Below are 16,927 nucleotides of genomic sequence, written 5' to 3'. Positions count from 1 at the left end.
AACACAACCACCCCATGGTTTTGGTACAACACCAGAAATTCATGAGATTAAATCGTCAACTTGATCCAGTTCACCAAAAATTTATTACGGATTTGTGCCAATGCTAATAGTGGACCATCTCTAACTTTTAAGCCCTTGATTGAATTGATGGGTGGATATGAGTCCGTCGGGTGTACTATGTTGTCTGTGTATTCTGCGTTCAAATTAATTTTTGGTTTATTTGATATATCAAACACATAAGAATAATTGTGTATTTTACTTCAGTTTGTTTGATATGAATATTTCGATTAGAACTGTATAAGACATTCGGGAACTTAGTAGTTTTATATCATTACTCGAATGTTGGTTTATTATGACACAAATTAACCATACGATGCTATGACCCATATATCCATTTATTATGACCCAATGTATTGAGTAATTATCATCCCACAGTATTTCGTCTGTAGGAAACAAGAGGAAAACATTACAAGGTCATTGTAAGTGCAGTTTTACTCAAACGACTAATATTTTATTCAAAAGTCCAATTTTAGGTCATTTTAAGTGCAATTTTCAATCATATGACTGAAAATTAGATGGGGAAAGGAATAGGTGTTGTTTGGGTCATTGTTGTTGTATTTTGGGTCATATCATCGCGCGGTTAATCTAAATTTGTCAATACCAGCAGAATAATTGTACAGACAAAGAGTCTTGATTGTTCTGTTTTTTTATATAATTGGTACAATGCAGCATCAGCTGGATTACTGCTACATATAGACGCCAAAAATAAATACATATGAAATAATATATAGTAACAATACCATCCAACTGACATATGTAAAATATGGTCCACAAAATGAGAGTTACATGGTTTAAACCTAGTTTAATTAAAATAGTGGTAATCTATAAAGAAATGAACAAAAAGATTCAGTAGTTTTTGGTATGACATAACTATTGATTAAGATCCGTAGTTTGCTATCATCTTTTCTACGTTAATCTTTGTTTTCTTGCTCTCCCTTGCATAATGTTTGGATGCCGCCTCTTTATTCCAGAAATGGCAACATCTGCAGCCGTTCCTTTTCCTTCTTCCCCTTCTGCACCGATTTGTTTATGTGGTGTTGTATTTGAAACATCAATAAATTAGCGTACAACAATCGCACAAACAAAGCATAAAAATATGAGTTTTATCCATATCATGTTACCCACATATCTCCTATTATGAAAGCATATCCCATACCAATTCATGAGTTCTTCAAAAGCAGAGGTACATGACTTTAACCTTGTTTTGTGTCATGGATATCATTCCTCAGTTCAGTCGTTTTTTGTGTGGAACTTTGACCTTTTTCTTATGAAAAAAAAATACAAATAAATACCAGAGTTCCCAAAACGAATCAAAACTACATTCATTCAAAACCCAGAAAATTTAGTAGACATACCTTTCTGCACTTTTTGTTTTGGCGGCACCTTTCTACACTAACGTTATATCCAACCAATTGAAGTGAAAATTGGGTTAGATTTGGTTAGTTTTCAGCCCATCAGTGTAAAAAATCTTACTAACCTTCTCCGTCATGCGTTGCCGTACCAGAAGCTTGTGTGTTGACCATTGTTGAAGAAGGCGATTGGTTTACCTCGTCGATTTTAGAATCATCAAGTAGGCGTTAGGTCAGATTTGGTCAGTTTGCAGAATCGTCGTTTTACAGTAGGGTTTTTGTGGATTAGATGGAGAGGGGATGAATCTTTGGTGAAATAGAATGAAATTGATTTGGATTGCAGAATCGTCGTTTTACAATAGGGTTTTTGTGGATTTGGTGGAGAGGGGATGAATCTTTGGTGAAATAGAGTGAAATTGATTTGGATTGGCCGATTTTGTGGATTTGATGGAAAGGGGATGAATCTTTGGTGAAATAGAGTGAAATTGACTCCCATTTAATCCGCTCTTATAAAACGGAACGACGATTCCTTACTTTTCGATTCCTAATTTACCCCTCGCATGACATAAAACCGTGTTAATATGACCCACAAGAACTGATGATGCACTCCAGATCGTGACCACTAATCTCTAGATCTAACGGTCCATATATGGTCTGTATTTCTATACTTAGGGAATTCTTTTGGTAGATGAAAACCCTATATATATATATATATATATATATATATATATATATATATATATATATATATATATAGGGGTGTGTTAGGGTCCTTACAGCATCTTAGCGTAAAACACAGCACAAATCACAGCCCTTGGATCATTAGATTGGATGGCTGTGATTTGTTACATTATGATACTAAAAATCTACATTATTAGACTAGAAATGTACATTGTAAGACTAAAACTGTACATTTCTAAACTAAAATGCTACATTATTAAACTAAAATGCTACATTATTATCCGAGCTACATTATTAGTCTAAAATTCTACATTATTAGATGACACGTGGCATTAATCTAACCATTAGATCATATGATCCAATGGACTGCAAGTGTTTTGAGTTTTACTTATACTTAGCGTTCTGACCTGAATACATCCCTATATATATATATATATATATATATGCTCTAAATATTATACAAACTCAAAATTAAGATCTTGGCTATTAAAAAATGTCAACAAATCATATAAAAACATCAATAGGAAAATGTCAATAGAATTTCAACGGCAGTCAATGATTGATGCTGTGTTGATTGTGTTGATACTGTGTTGACATTAAAATATTGAAATTTTACATTGTGTTGATATTGTATTGAAACTAGGGGTGGGTCGATACGATATATCGTATCGAAAACGTTGTATCGTGTTTTGTATCGAAAATATCGATATGAAAGAATTTCATATTTTATCGAAATTTTCGATATATCGAACTTTCGATATGGATAATATCAATATCGTTATCGCATCGATATTTCGATATATCGTAAGATCTTACGATATATCGAAATATCATTGTCGTATCGAATACCTGTATATCGAAAAATATAATTTTAAAACTGAAAAATAACACAAAAATTAATAAAACTTCAACACAATAAAATAAATAGTGTTCTTATTAGGGTGTCATATATATATTTTCTAAATATACGAATGAATTAAATGGATTTATATATATTTATAATTTTAAACTTCAATATGTATTGAATTTCAATATGTTTCGATATATACAATATATATCGTATATTCGATATAAAACGATATATCAAAAATATCGATATATATCGTATATTCAATATAAAACGATATATCGCGATATAAGGAAATTCATATCGTTATCGTATCGAAAATTTACGATACGATACCGTATCGTATCGAAAATTACGATATATCGAAAATTCGATAATTTTTCAATATTTTTCAATACGATACGAGCGATATATCATTTTTTCGGTATTTTTCCCCAGCCCTAATTGAAACTGTTTTGAAGCAGTGTTGAGGAGTTTTGAGTTTGTACGATATATAAGTTTGCATTTTATCACTGCTATGCTGGTGTTATTCTTTCAACTTATTTGTCTTATGTATATATAAACTGAATCAGGAAAACTTTCTTTTGTTGTGACGAGAAAGAAAAACTTTTTAAACTTAATTCGTAAATGACCAAAAATGGTCCTAACTTCAATGTAAGGTTGCTTCATTCTACGGTAAATATTTTATTTTCCCTATTAAAAATATTTTGGTGAATTGTAATTATCTTCCCCATCCAAAGTTCAAGCTAAGTAATAAAAATACTCCACATATGATAGCCAGCAATACCGTAAAGACGAAAATGCCCCTGGACTTTAAACACGACTATAAATAACCTTCGAAATATTCATTCACAAAAACACCCATCATATTCCCTCTCTCTTCAAATACAGAAGAAAATAGAGAGGATTAAAATGAAGATAGTAGTGCTACTGCTACTCTCAGCAACTTTCCAAATCGCATTATCGAGAACTCGTGACGGTAACATTTCCAATTTCGCACTAATTTTTTTCCCCACAAATTAAAAATGCATTCCTTTACGTACTAACTTCCTCATAGTCATATATACGTTAAGGATCAATTCTACAGTTTATTTTTTTTTCAAAGTCCAGATCCATTCCACTAAGTTGTGGTTGAGTTAATGTTGGAGTGCAAATCATCTTATTACTAATGTATAAGTGTTAAAGACACAATTGATGATTTGAATTTCATATTTACTGCACTAATGACTAGTAGTTGTGGTGGATAGTTAAAAAAATAAATTATTGACATGGAGTAATTTTTACGCGCTAACATAAATCTATGTCAGTACATCTTCATTATCATCTAGACAATAAATATAATATTATATCTAATTGATGGACATGGCATGTGACCACGGTGGGAACGTGACATTACAGATCAAGTTTATAAATCAAAAGTTGAATGATTCAAAACATTAGAATATGAATGAACACTTTAATAACACAATAATCCACTATAGTCTAATTGATAAAATTTTCTCCTTCAATCAATTTGTCGATCTTTATTTCAGGTCAAATACCAAATGGAAACTTCGAGTACGGCCCAAAACCGTCGCAAATGAAAGGTACGAAAGTGACGGACCCGCATTCCATCCCACATTGGGAAACAACAGGCTACGTGGAATACATAAAATCGACGCAAAAGCAAGGCGACATGGTGCTGGTGGTGCCGGAGGGAGCCTCAGCCGTGCGGCTGGGCAATGCGGCCACCATCAAGACGAAGGTGAAGGTGGCCAAAGGAATGTTCTACGCCATCTCATTTAGTGCATCTAGGACTTGTGCACAAGAGCAGACATTGATGGTCTCAATTTCACAAAATAGTCAACCCAAAGACTGGGGAATTTGGCCCATCCAAACCGTCTACAGTTGTGACGGTTGGGATTCCTATTCTTGGGGATTCCGGGCCAACTCTAATGACATGGAGATCTTGATCCACAATCCGGGTTTGGACAAAGACCCGGCTTGTGGCCCACTTATTGACTCCGTCGCACTCAAGGCCTTGCCCAAACCCATTAGACAAAAAGGTTAGTTTTCCTTACATTTTCTATTTTAAATTGTTTCAATCTCGTATTTTGCATCACATTATAGTTATTACTAATATTTACTGTTAAAATATATTCATGATTCCAGTGAGAACTTTTTCAAAATGAGAACGGAAGATCATAACTTAATATATCAGTTGGTTGATTTATGAATATTAGTTCATAACTTAATATTCGGAACATATACAGCGAAATGATACAGAAACTGTGTCAACTGATATTAATGTATTTGCGAACTGATATAGTTTTGTGTTCTGACTTTAGGCAACTTGTTGAGAAATGGAAACTTCGAGGAGGGTCCGTACATATTCCCCAACAGTAGTTGGGGGGTACTAATCCCTCCGACCTTGAAGGACGCGAACTCTCCTCTTCCCTGTTGGATGATTGAGTCCCTCAAGGCCGTCAAGTACATCGACTCTGACCACTTCCGTGTGCCTGAAGGCAAACGGGCGGTGGAGCTTGTGGCCGGAAGGGAGAGTGCCATCGCTCAACTAGTCAGAACTACGCCTGGAAAAACCTACGACCTCGTTTTCTCAATAGGCGACGCGAAGAACTCGTGCGAGGGGTCGATGATGGTGGAGGCAGCCGCGGGGAGAGATATCATGCAAGTTCCTTATCAATCAAAGGGGACCGGAGGGTTCAAGCGCGCTAAGCTTAGGTTTAAGGCCGTTTCGTCCCGAACTAGGGTTAGGTTTTTGAGTGCATATTATCACATGAAGAGTGATAATTCGGGTGCATTGTGTGGACCGGTTGTTGATGATTTGAGGTTGGTTAGTGTGCGCAATCCGGGTCGGGCTTAGAGCACCTGCAACACCGTTAGGGCGATGATTAATTTAATTATATATTTTGTTGCAAAATTATTTGAGAAATTTGTTTTTTTGAGAGGATTCAAGTTGTTTTTGACGTGTAAACTACAAGCTGTACAAGCTTTGTATAAGTTCATGTTTTTTTAATCATCAATGTTTAGTGGTTCGTGATTAACTTTAATCATATTAGTTTTGAGATATTACGTGGGCTTACTTCATATTCTTTTAAATAGTGAAGAACCTGAACAAGGCCCAACTATCAGCCGAAATCACTCTCTGAGGCTAGTCCTTATGAAGGCCCAAATAACAAAGAGTTAATATATATTTATTACTCCCTCCGTATTAAAAAAATAGAAACATTTGAAATGACACGCGTTTTAATGCACAATTAGTAAAGTAATTAAGATAGAAGAATTGGTAAAGTAATGAAAATAGAGTTAGTGGATTGTGGGGTCCATGTCCTAAAATAGAAAGATTCTAAAGTTTTTATTTTTAAAAAACGATCCAAAATGGAAATAGTTGCTATTTTTTAAAAACGGGGGAGTACTATTTTCAAATTTTACTTACTACTACTATTATAGTCTCCTAGCTAGTTTACAAATAATGAAAATATCAATGTACATAATTTTGCCAACACCATGTACAGTTAAACAGTTAAAAGAATATATTACATTCTCAAAAAATGTAAAAAAAATACTACTACTATCAATTATCAATGAAATTGTTGATCTTTGATTGGGGTCATATTTTCTTGGAAAGTAACTATAAAACCTTCAAATGAAGACGATGTTGGCGGTGGCAGACGATTGAAAAAAACTAAAAACTAAAAACTACAAACTAAAAAATCATACACATGTTAAAAATTAGATAAAGTATTTTTTGTCTATATTAATTTGTAGTGTTAATTCTTTTAATGTTACTTTTATATTGCTATTATACAGCTCGCTCACTAATTTTTGTGCATCTTTTCATTTGTTTGGAGGTTATACAATTTATGTTATTTCTTTTTAGATTTATAGGCTACAGTGACAAAATAATTATTTAATATGAATCTGAAATAACTTAATTATATATACATACATACATTAAATAGAATATTTCTAAAAATAGTTTCCTGCCAAAACCTATCTATTTATAATTTATAAAGAGAATAAAGAGAATTTTGGGGGTATTTAGGTAAATAATTTATAATTCAATTGTAATCATTTTTAAAGAATCGTGTAATCATTTTTAAATAATCATAATTTAACACAAATTTGAATTCCATAATTATAGGGATAGAATTTAACTAATTTATTTTGTTTCCCTATAATTAATCCATGAATATGGTATTAAATTTAATTAATTATTTAGAACATCAGAGAGTAGATCGATTATCGATGTAATTAGTATAAATATTTATATTTGAAATACTTAATTTTTTTTTTGAAGAATTAGATATATTTTGTCTAAAACTACTCCTTTTCCGCTAGATCATTTCACGTAATAGAAACGTATCCTATTTTGTTTGTAAATTTAAAATTCAAAAAAAAAAGTTTTGGAAATAATTATATCAATGCCATTGATAATATAAAAAGATTTTTCTAATATACTTATTATATTATTAAATTTAACTATCCTATTAACTTTGGGATTTATATAGTTTTTATGATTTTTGTTTCTTCCTTTTCTTTATGTACTATTGTGAAGCGTCGAATGTATAATTTTTCATGCAGTGCTCTATATGAATATTAGGTTATCTGTATGTTTATTGTTGATCTGATGATTTCTTTTTTTGGTATATGTTGCAGCTGAATTCATCGGCATAAAAGATTCACTCAACTTTCTTCTCTTTGAACTATTTATCTGTTTATTGTTGAAAGGTTGGCTTAATTTTCTTCTCTCTAAAGTCTAAACCATCTTTCTGTTTATTGTTCATCTACTGTTCTTTTATTTGTCATTTATTGCAGATGAATTCATTAGCTTAACATGTTAGTTTTCTTTCATGTTATTTTATGTTTTTAGTTTGATTATTATTTTTTATTTAGTTTTGCTTCTTAAGAATGATATTATATCGTATACTAACAATCTATACTATTAAATGGTGCAGAAAACATTGTGGAAAGGAAGAGGGGAAGAAACAATTATGTAGAATAGGATAATAATTTCATTGTATAAAGCACTCTTTAAATAGGGATTACAAACAAGTAAATATGGTTGAACTTGTGCTCCAAGTATTCTTGGGCACCAAGCTAATATATTTCTTAGGCACCAAGCTAATGTGTTTCTTGTCCTCCAAGTTAATATCTTTTCCTTTTTCTAACACTCCCCTTCAAATTGAGTAGTGAGGTCTCCAATACTCAATTTGCAAAGAGCATCTTCAAAAACCCTCTTGTTGACTGCCTTTGTCAAAATGTCAGCAAGCTGATCTTCTGAGCGAACAAATGGTAGCTCTACAATGCCTCCTTCAATATTTTCCTTGATAAAGTGTCTATCCACTTCAACATGTTTGGTTCGATCATGTTGAACTAGATTCTTTGAGATGCTTAGTGCGGCCTTGTTGTCACAGTATAGTCGACACTTTCTGCTAGGAGCTAAGCTGAGTTCCTTCATCAGTCTTCTTAGCCACATTATCTCAGTCAGTCCACTTTTGATTCCACGAAACTCTGCCTCAGCACTCGAGAGGGCGATTACTTTCTGCTTTTTACTTCTCCAAGTCACCAAGTTACCTCCAACAAAGGTAAAGTACCCGGCGGTTGACCTTCTATCATTAGGATTCCCCGCCCAATCAGCATCGATGTACCCATGAATGTCAAGATTATCACTCTTAGAGAACAACACTCCATGTCCTGTTGTCCCTTTCAGATATCGGCAAATCCTGAGCGCTGCTTCCATATGGTCCATCTGTGGTTTATGCATGAACTGACTCACGACCCCTACGGCATAGGCAATGTCTGGCCTAGTATGCGATAAGTAGATAAGCTTTCCAACTAGTAGCTGATATCGACTTCGATCGGTCAACTCGGTTTTATCATTAATCTGCAATCCATGATTAACCGCTATAGGCGTATCTGCCGGTTTACACTCTAGGAGACCCGTTTCTGCAAGGATGTCCAGGATGTATTTTCTCTATCTCAAAAAAATCCCTTTCTGTGATCTTAACACCTCGATCCCAAGAAAATATTTGAGATCCCCTAAGTCCTTTATCTCAAACTCCCGAAACAGATTCCTCTTCAAGCTCTCAATCTCTTCCAAGTCGTCACCTGTGATAATCATGTCATCGACATATATGATTAAGCAAGTGATTTTATCTCCTTTCTTCTTCAAAAAGAGAGTATGATCGGAGTTGCTCTGTTTATATCCATAATTAATCATTGCCCCGGCGAATTTCCCAAACCGCTCTTGGGGACTGCTTCAACCCATATAAAGTTTTCCTCAGCCTACATCCTTCTCCTATCTTGAAGTCTGCTGCGAATCCTGGAGGGGCCTCCATATACACCTCTTCTTCTTTTTTTAGTTCACCATGAAGAAAGGCATTCGTCACATCGAATTGATGCAGTGGCCAATCTTTATTTGCCGCCACAGACAATAAGACTCGAATTGTGTTCATCTTGGCCACTGGGGAGAAAGTTTCTGAATAATCTACCCCATATGTCTGAGTATATCCCTTCGCGACTAGCCGTGCTTTGTACCTCTCAACTGAGCCGTCTGGTCTCCTCTTGATAGTGAAGACCCATCGGCATCCTACAGGTTGCTTCCCATTAGTTAAGATGCACGTTTCCCAAGTGCTGTTCCGGATCAGTGCGTCTATTTCTTTTTGCATTGTCTCTCTCCAGTGCTTATGCCGCATAGCCTCTTCCCATGACTGTGGGATCCCTTCCTCCTCATACAGTGCCTTCTCAAATGCTTGAGCCATTTCTGACAGATGGCTCGTAACTAGGCAAGCAACAGAGTAGCGAGCCTTCCTGTTAATCCTCTCATGTGTATATCTTTTTGGTGGAACTCCCCTGTTCTCCCGATGTGGAAGAATGTACCCCCCTGTGTCGGGGTCAATCCCTTCGACTTCTTCACTAGTGTCTCCATCTGTGTTTTCCACAACAGGGCCTTCTTCTTCCTCCACACTTACACCATCAGTAGTAAAGGAAATTGGAGGAACAGGGTTATCATTACTTACATGGATAGCCTCAACGGGGAAGTAGTTGGTTGAGTGTCACCTTCAGGAACGGACTGTCCTACTTCAGAGACTTGCTCAGCGGAATCGCTTACTGCCGCCTCTATTAGGCCCATTTCGGGATTACTTGGCGTTGGCATCGGCGCTGATATCCAACTTAGCGGATCCTTACTACTATTCTTCCCCGAACTGCTAAGGTGGGTATAAAAGTATTCGGTTTCAAGGAAATTGCAATTCATCGTAACAAACATTCGATTGGTTTTAGGATCAAAGCACCTATACCCCTTTTTGGTTTATCTCATATCCCACGAAGACACACTTAATTGCACAAGGAGAAAGTTTGGTTCGTTCATGTTTTGGGGTATGAACAAAAACGGAGCACCCAAAGACTCGCGGTTCAAGAGTTAAAGGTGGTGGAATTTTGGTGAAGGAGGATAGGGCTTGGAGTGGTGTTTGGTGTTTGAGGATACTTGTGGGTAATCTGTTCAAGAGATAGGCTGAGGTGGCAATGGCTTCGGGACAGAAGTGTTTTGGGGCTTTTGATTCAATGAGCATAGAGCAGGACTCAGAAAAATTTCATCACTGTCCCTAACCTTTCTCGACCTTAAGCCAAATCTGCAGAAAACCATTCAAAACAAACCATGTCAGAAGAAAAAACCCCATCTCAGTCGGATGAAATTGCTCGGCAAATTGCCGAAATCATGAGCAAAAGTCTTGCCATGATGATACCATCAACACCCAAACCAGAGAACACAGAAAATCCACCAGAAATGAGTCATAAGGGGGAGAGTTGTCGACACTTATATAGGTGAGCTAGGATCGTGACCAAGTCGATGTGGGACAAGATATAGGGAGTTTTAACACGCCCCCTCACGTGTGGGCCATAATAGCACATCAGACTTCCATCACGTGGGTAGGCAAGAGAAGGGATAAAGAAATAAATCCATCATTGACTTAGGCCCGCTCTGATACCATGTTAAATGGTGCAGAAAACATTGTGGAAAGGAAGAGGGGAAGAAACAATTGTGTAGAATAAGATAACAATTTCATTGTATAAAGCACCCTTTAAATAGGGATTACAAACAAGTAAATATGGTGGAACTTGTGCTCCAAGTATTTTTGGGCACCAAGCTAATATATTTCTTAGGCACCAAGCTAATGTGTTTCTTGTCCTCCAAGTTAATATCTTTTCCTTTTTCTAACATATACTAACAATTTAATTGTACAATTATTCTTCATTTTTACAGGTAGTTTGTTCACATAAGGAATTATTTGGCATCATTCAGAAGAGTATCATCCACACAGTTGCCTTTTGAAAAGAAGAGAGGTGGAGAAAGATACTCTCAAAAAGGACGTCGACACCGGTTGAGACTGCAAGATGAATCGGCGTCGGTTATTCTAGAGAGAGGGCTTCTGCTTCTAACGAAGCTTTGAATGATGGAAAAATAGTTTTTCCTCTTTCACATGGTACTTTCTAAAATTAGGATATAGGCCTTTGGCTAATAAAAAGGAATATTGTGTTTTATTTTTCTTTAAGAGTGTCTTTTCTTTGATGCTGTAAATTTTTTAGAGAAGGTATAGAGTGTTGCGACTTTAATTGATAAAGTATTTAATGTATTGTACGTGAGGAAATCTTAACTTTGTATTCTGAAATCTATTAGTAAAGTGATTTATAATTCATTATTGAAATATTCTAAATAGATAACAACCATTGTTTTTAATATTGATATGTTGATGAAGTGTGATTTAAAATAAAGTTAAAGAGCAGAAATAAAATGAATTTATTTATTAAGAATTCTTTCTGAAAGTAAAGGAATTTATTAAAACAATCAAATCCATAAAATTGATATGTTGATGAAGTGTGATTTAAAATAAAGTTAAAGAGCAGAAATAAAATGAATTTATTTATTAAGAATTCTTTCTGAAAGTAAAGGAATTTATTAAAACAATCAAATCCATAAAAGCGATCACATAGAGAATATTTAAGTTTAAATTAATAGATAAACTTACTAAAAAATCGATATACTATAGTATACAATATTAAAGATCGTTGTTTGCACAAAGCGCGTAGGTTGAACTAGTTTCTATAAATAGGAGTAGTAATATATAATTTCTTCTTTTTTCTTTGGAATATTGATAATGATGAGTTCTATGGGTTTTTATTTTTATGCCCTTTTTTATTATTGTTCTAAAGGTTCAGTATAATTTGTATCTTAATTGTTATATCTTGATTTGTTGCACTTTTAGAATCGACCACTACTGCAATTCCACCACATTTCCTCAAATATAGGACTAAATATTTTCCACATATAAAAAATAAAGATATTGAAAAGGAAACAATCAAGATGGCTGGCAAAAGCGACAATAAAGAGATGCGTATACATAGTCTCTTCATCTAGAAATCACATGATGAACACCCATAAATTGAAAAGGCTCTATTAGAAGATAAACATTTGTTTATGAGTGTTAATATATTGCAATGTCTAACTAGTGATTGGGCCAGAAATTATACTAAAATGGGGAGATCACTCAACAATGTAATATGGTATAAGAGACTATATGTGCATCATCATGTAACAATTAACTATCCATATGTCACACCTATCATCTTGATTTATATATGAGTTCATCATATGTTAGGTAAGTCGATTGGCATTGTCTCGATCACGACATGCATGACAGATTTATGTGTGATCGGATGAAAACTGAATAAAATGAGAAAATCGGTATTAGTTATTAGCTAATTCGCAATTATTTGAGTGATTCTCACGGACACACAAGATCCCATTACTAGCATATTGTCAAAATTAGTTCAATCAGATTTTCCTAACTCTTGTATTCTCTCGTATTAATAGTTGAGTAAGTTGAATTAGATTCTCCAATTTTTTGTATTTTCTCGTATTAATCTTAACTAGTAATTGACCAATCTAGAGTTTAATTTCTATATAAACTAGCTAATTTTTAAGGTCCTAAATGTTTTTTTGTATAAGTTTCATAGAAATGAAACCTAGTCCCCAATTTCAGCCCAAAACCCTATTAGAAGAAAATAAAGAAAATACTAGATATATTATTATTTTTGCTCAATTTGGAACTGTTTGCTAATTATGTGGGCATTAATATTGTGTTTCTATAAACAAAAATGTTGAGAAATAAATATAGTAACACGAATTCTGGAAGATTCATGCAACTAGACAGACAGAAAGGAGAATTTTCACAAGAAAAGTTTGAAAATAAGATAAGAAAAATTTAATGAAAGTGAAAAATAATGGTCCCTATATATGTTTTGGTAGTATTTCGAAAATATTGAGAGAAAGTGGGACAACCTCAGATCCTCAATCACATTACAGCTATAAAGGTGAAGGCCCCCCTTGGTTTATACGCGTGCATCAAATTTATGTGGTTCGGTTTATTTACGAACCCGCAACCGCTATAAGAGGTGTGCACCAAATATAAATATTGGTGTCGAATCATGATGTTATATACACATGTCGTTGTCCTCGATCTATAGTCTTCTTTCATGCAAAAAGGGTACCAATTTACCGAGCACTTTCTTTTATTCAATAATTTTGCTATTTACTGATTACTCATAAATAAAAAATTAAGTAATCTTATTATCAAGCACTTTGATGCTAGTACTCAACGTTTTTAGTGGACCTCTTATAGTTTTTCGTTCATCATTACTCTAACAATACGATGAAAATCTACATGTGTGATGTGTTTGCCCAAGGATCCGATAACATGCCTTCCCGTTTTGCAAATTCGAGAAAAAGCAGCGGATATCATTTTTTTTCATGTTGTCTCATGAAGCATTTGGAATATTTGAAACAAGTCGACTTTGACTCGAGCTTTTCTTCATCCAAAAGAAAATTAGTCTACTCTTTGATTCGCCTAGCTTGAGATTAATTTCAGTCTCAAATATTTTAGTTTTATGAATACAATTTGCCAGACGGACAAATCTGTATATAGTGGTATATTTGTAATTTTGTTGATATTTGATTTTGTCTAATTAATTTATTCATCTTAACAATTTTGACCCGCAAAGAAATCATTCTCTCTCAGATAAAACTCCCCAAATCGATGTGGACTCCTTTATTATAATTGTTTCTTTTTAAGGTTTGTTTTAAAGTGATTTTTAGGGGGGTTTAAACATTAAATTAAAGTTATTAAGTGAATACATCGCAATTAACAATCTTGATCAGTTCTTCCCACGTTAAATCGTCGTTCATCATGGCCAAATAATTCAGTTAAATGTTGATGATGGGAAATTATGCCTACCCTTGGACCTTGATGAACCATTAACAAAGATTAACCTTTTTAAAAAGGATCGATAATAATTTACCATCTATCTCTTGTATAGAAAAAGCTTCTTAGTAATTGAGTTATATATTTTCGTCAAAAATTAAAATTGGTCACATTAAAAATGGAATGAATGTAGGATTAATTAGTGGGTCGGTAATCCCAAATGCCGTCCATTTTTTGATGGAATTTCTAATTAACGAAAGATATACTAATCCCAAATGCCGTCCATTTTTTGATGGAATTTCTAATTAATGAAAGATATATTAATCCCAAATGCCACACATTTTTTGAAGGAATTTCCATTGAAGATATATTCATCCCAAATGGCATACAGTTTTTGAGGGAATTTATATTGAAGATATAAGTACTGTTGCATTGATTATATCGATACTACCGGCTTGATAAATTCCACAAAATATTTATTTCGTGTATAAATTTGAACTCAAACTCTCTAAATTTACCGAATTATAAATTTTAACTCAATCTCTGTATTTAATTTCCCACAAATTTCACGTTGTATATCCTTAGGTACACTTAACACGAACTACGTTTACAATACAACGATTAAATAAATTATTTTCAGATTAGTGATTACGTAATCATGAAAACTACTTTTTGTTAAATAGTGGTATGATATTATGTGCCTCTTCACATGATCTAATGAGTGGCGTGAACGATCTCATTTCTAAATACGACGCTTCATTACAATCTTATTATACTATATTAAAGGCTGAAGGGACTACCATCACGTATCTATAAATATTTACTATGAATACATTAATAAAATGCAATATACTACTAATACCTATAGTCATACAAAATCCAAATAAGCTGTCATTAATTTTATTCAGATTGATTTCGGCAAGGTGACTGTTCTAATAATTTAATTTTATAGAACAAACCTTTTTAATGCAAAAACGGTGGATTTGGGAATTGAGATCATCTTTCCCAATATTGTCACATCACATTTTTGCCCCACAGATATAATTAACACCAACTAATTTTTTTTTTATTAAATAAGTAGTTTTTTCTGTGAGGAATAAAATTGCCCATCGGGAGTAAAATTTGAATAAATGAAGAAAGTGGGGACAAAAGATAAAATAAATTGTGTCCAAAATAGGGGGGGGGGGGGGGGAATAAGGCGCACAAATTTGTGTGATATTTAAAAATTAAAATAACAATGCGTGCACTTTTTTTATTAGATGAAGAGTATTATTATCAAAATTTATTAGTGAGTTTAGAGAATATTATCACCAAAATTTATTAGTGAGTTTAGAGAATATTATTATCAAAATTTTGTATGTTGAACTTGTTTTCCCCTCTTACTTGGTTTGAGCATTTTATATAAGTACATAAAAGGTGTTTGATTGTGATCGATCCTGTTCTTTAAGAAACTAGTAGAAGTTAATCACAGATTGAAATTAGATGAGAGAAATGCAGAGGATATATTTGTCGAAAAAGACGTTAGAATGTTAATTCCCACTAGTTATAAACATAGTCAAATCAAATAAACTATTAGCACCATAAGTCACACGAGAAAATTATAAATCCATAGTACGATATATAATACACTGTTAAGCTATGCCATCACTAGAAAATAAATGCTACAAAGCTAGTAGCTTACTCCACATTAATTGTAAAATATGTAAAGAAACAAACGTAGTTCAGAATTCAAATGATAAAATTGAGATGTCATAAAGTCTTTCATTTAATTTTTTTAAAAACAATAAAATACTAATAAATGTGTGCGTGTGATCGGTGCGGTGATATTAGGTCCACGATCCTAGCTCCTAACCATAAGAGCATCCACAATAGCAATAGGTCAGCCATAGGTCAGCTACTCTCTCTCCCTGCCACATCATTAACACTAAAAATCTACCTGTCACATCATCATTTTAATCAAATAGGCTAGCCGCAATATAAATAATTCAAAAACAACTACATTTACGGAATAAATACGCATGCCGGATCCACAGCCGGTAATCAACTACGACCTCGAGGATCATCATGGGATTCTTTCCCTTGTAGCCGGTCGTGTAGGTCCCCTTCCAGGCGGTTGGACAGTTCTTCCACTCCCAATGTATACAATCTATGCTTTGCCTAACATTCCTGTGGGAAACCCATGCTTGCTCCCCGTGCATCTGCGCATCGAGATCGGCAGCAATCTTGGGGGGTAGGGCTTCCAAGGTCACTGCTCACCGAAAATTTGAATCACGCCCTGACAGAAAAACTTCAGACATTCCAGAGCAGTCGTCTCACCGATGTGGAGGTACTCATCCCACATGTCTGCCGCGCCTCCGTAGGCCAACTGCCTGATTGCCGCCATGCACTTTTGAATAGGGGTGTGGCCGGGTCTGCCAGCCGCATCGTGCCTGAAGCGGAAATACAGATATCGACGCTCCAAAGCGTCAACGATACGCATAAACAACTCCTTGCGCATTCTAAATCGCCGCCGAAACATGTTTGTGTTAAACCGCGGGTCCGGTGCGAAGTAGTCGTCATATAGCTGCTGATGTGCAGCTACGTGATCCCGATCAATCACTGTTCGGTGGTGGTCAACGGGTCGAGGGCGAGGTACCGCATGTTGTTCGACCTTTTGCATGTACCGCTCTATCTCGCAGTTCATGTAGGCCTCCATAGCCTCGTTCATCCGCCGTTCGTACTCCTCAGCA

The 16,927-nt window shown here is 34.6% G+C and overlaps 1 protein-coding gene and 1 long non-coding RNA gene across 3 annotated transcripts; one reads left to right on the top strand and one right to left on the bottom strand.

Annotated features, from left to right (window-relative positions):
* Nucleotides 1-888: 888 nt before the first annotated feature.
* LOC125203468 lies at nt 889-1,860 on the bottom strand. Of its 2 annotated transcripts, none has more exons than XR_007173378.1 (4): nt 1,538-1,860; nt 1,416-1,447; nt 1,217-1,324; nt 889-1,073 (listed from the first exon to the last, which is right to left on the bottom strand). It is a non-coding gene; the product is annotated as an uncharacterized LOC125203468 (long non-coding RNA). The 2 variants fall into 2 exon arrangements; XR_007173379.1 differs by having other exon boundaries at nt 1,259-1,324.
* A 1,948-nt stretch (nt 1,861-3,808) lies between these two features.
* Nucleotides 3,809-5,987, top strand: LOC125204772. The gene is made up of 3 exons (XM_048103501.1): nt 3,809-3,916; nt 4,470-4,982; nt 5,265-5,987. Exons 1-3 carry the CDS (start codon nt 3,850-3,852, stop codon nt 5,798-5,800), a joined length of 1,116 nt encoding a protein of 371 aa, XP_047959458.1. The 5' UTR covers nt 3,809-3,849; the 3' UTR covers nt 5,801-5,987.
* Nucleotides 5,988-16,927: the final 10,940 nt, after the last annotated feature.

Source organism: Salvia hispanica, chromosome 2, assembly GCF_023119035.1.
Source record: "Salvia hispanica cultivar TCC Black 2014 chromosome 2, UniMelb_Shisp_WGS_1.0, whole genome shotgun sequence".
NCBI lineage: Eukaryota > Viridiplantae > Streptophyta > Magnoliopsida > Lamiales > Lamiaceae > Salvia > Salvia hispanica.
This window is presented reverse-complemented; position numbering and strand designations above follow the sequence as displayed.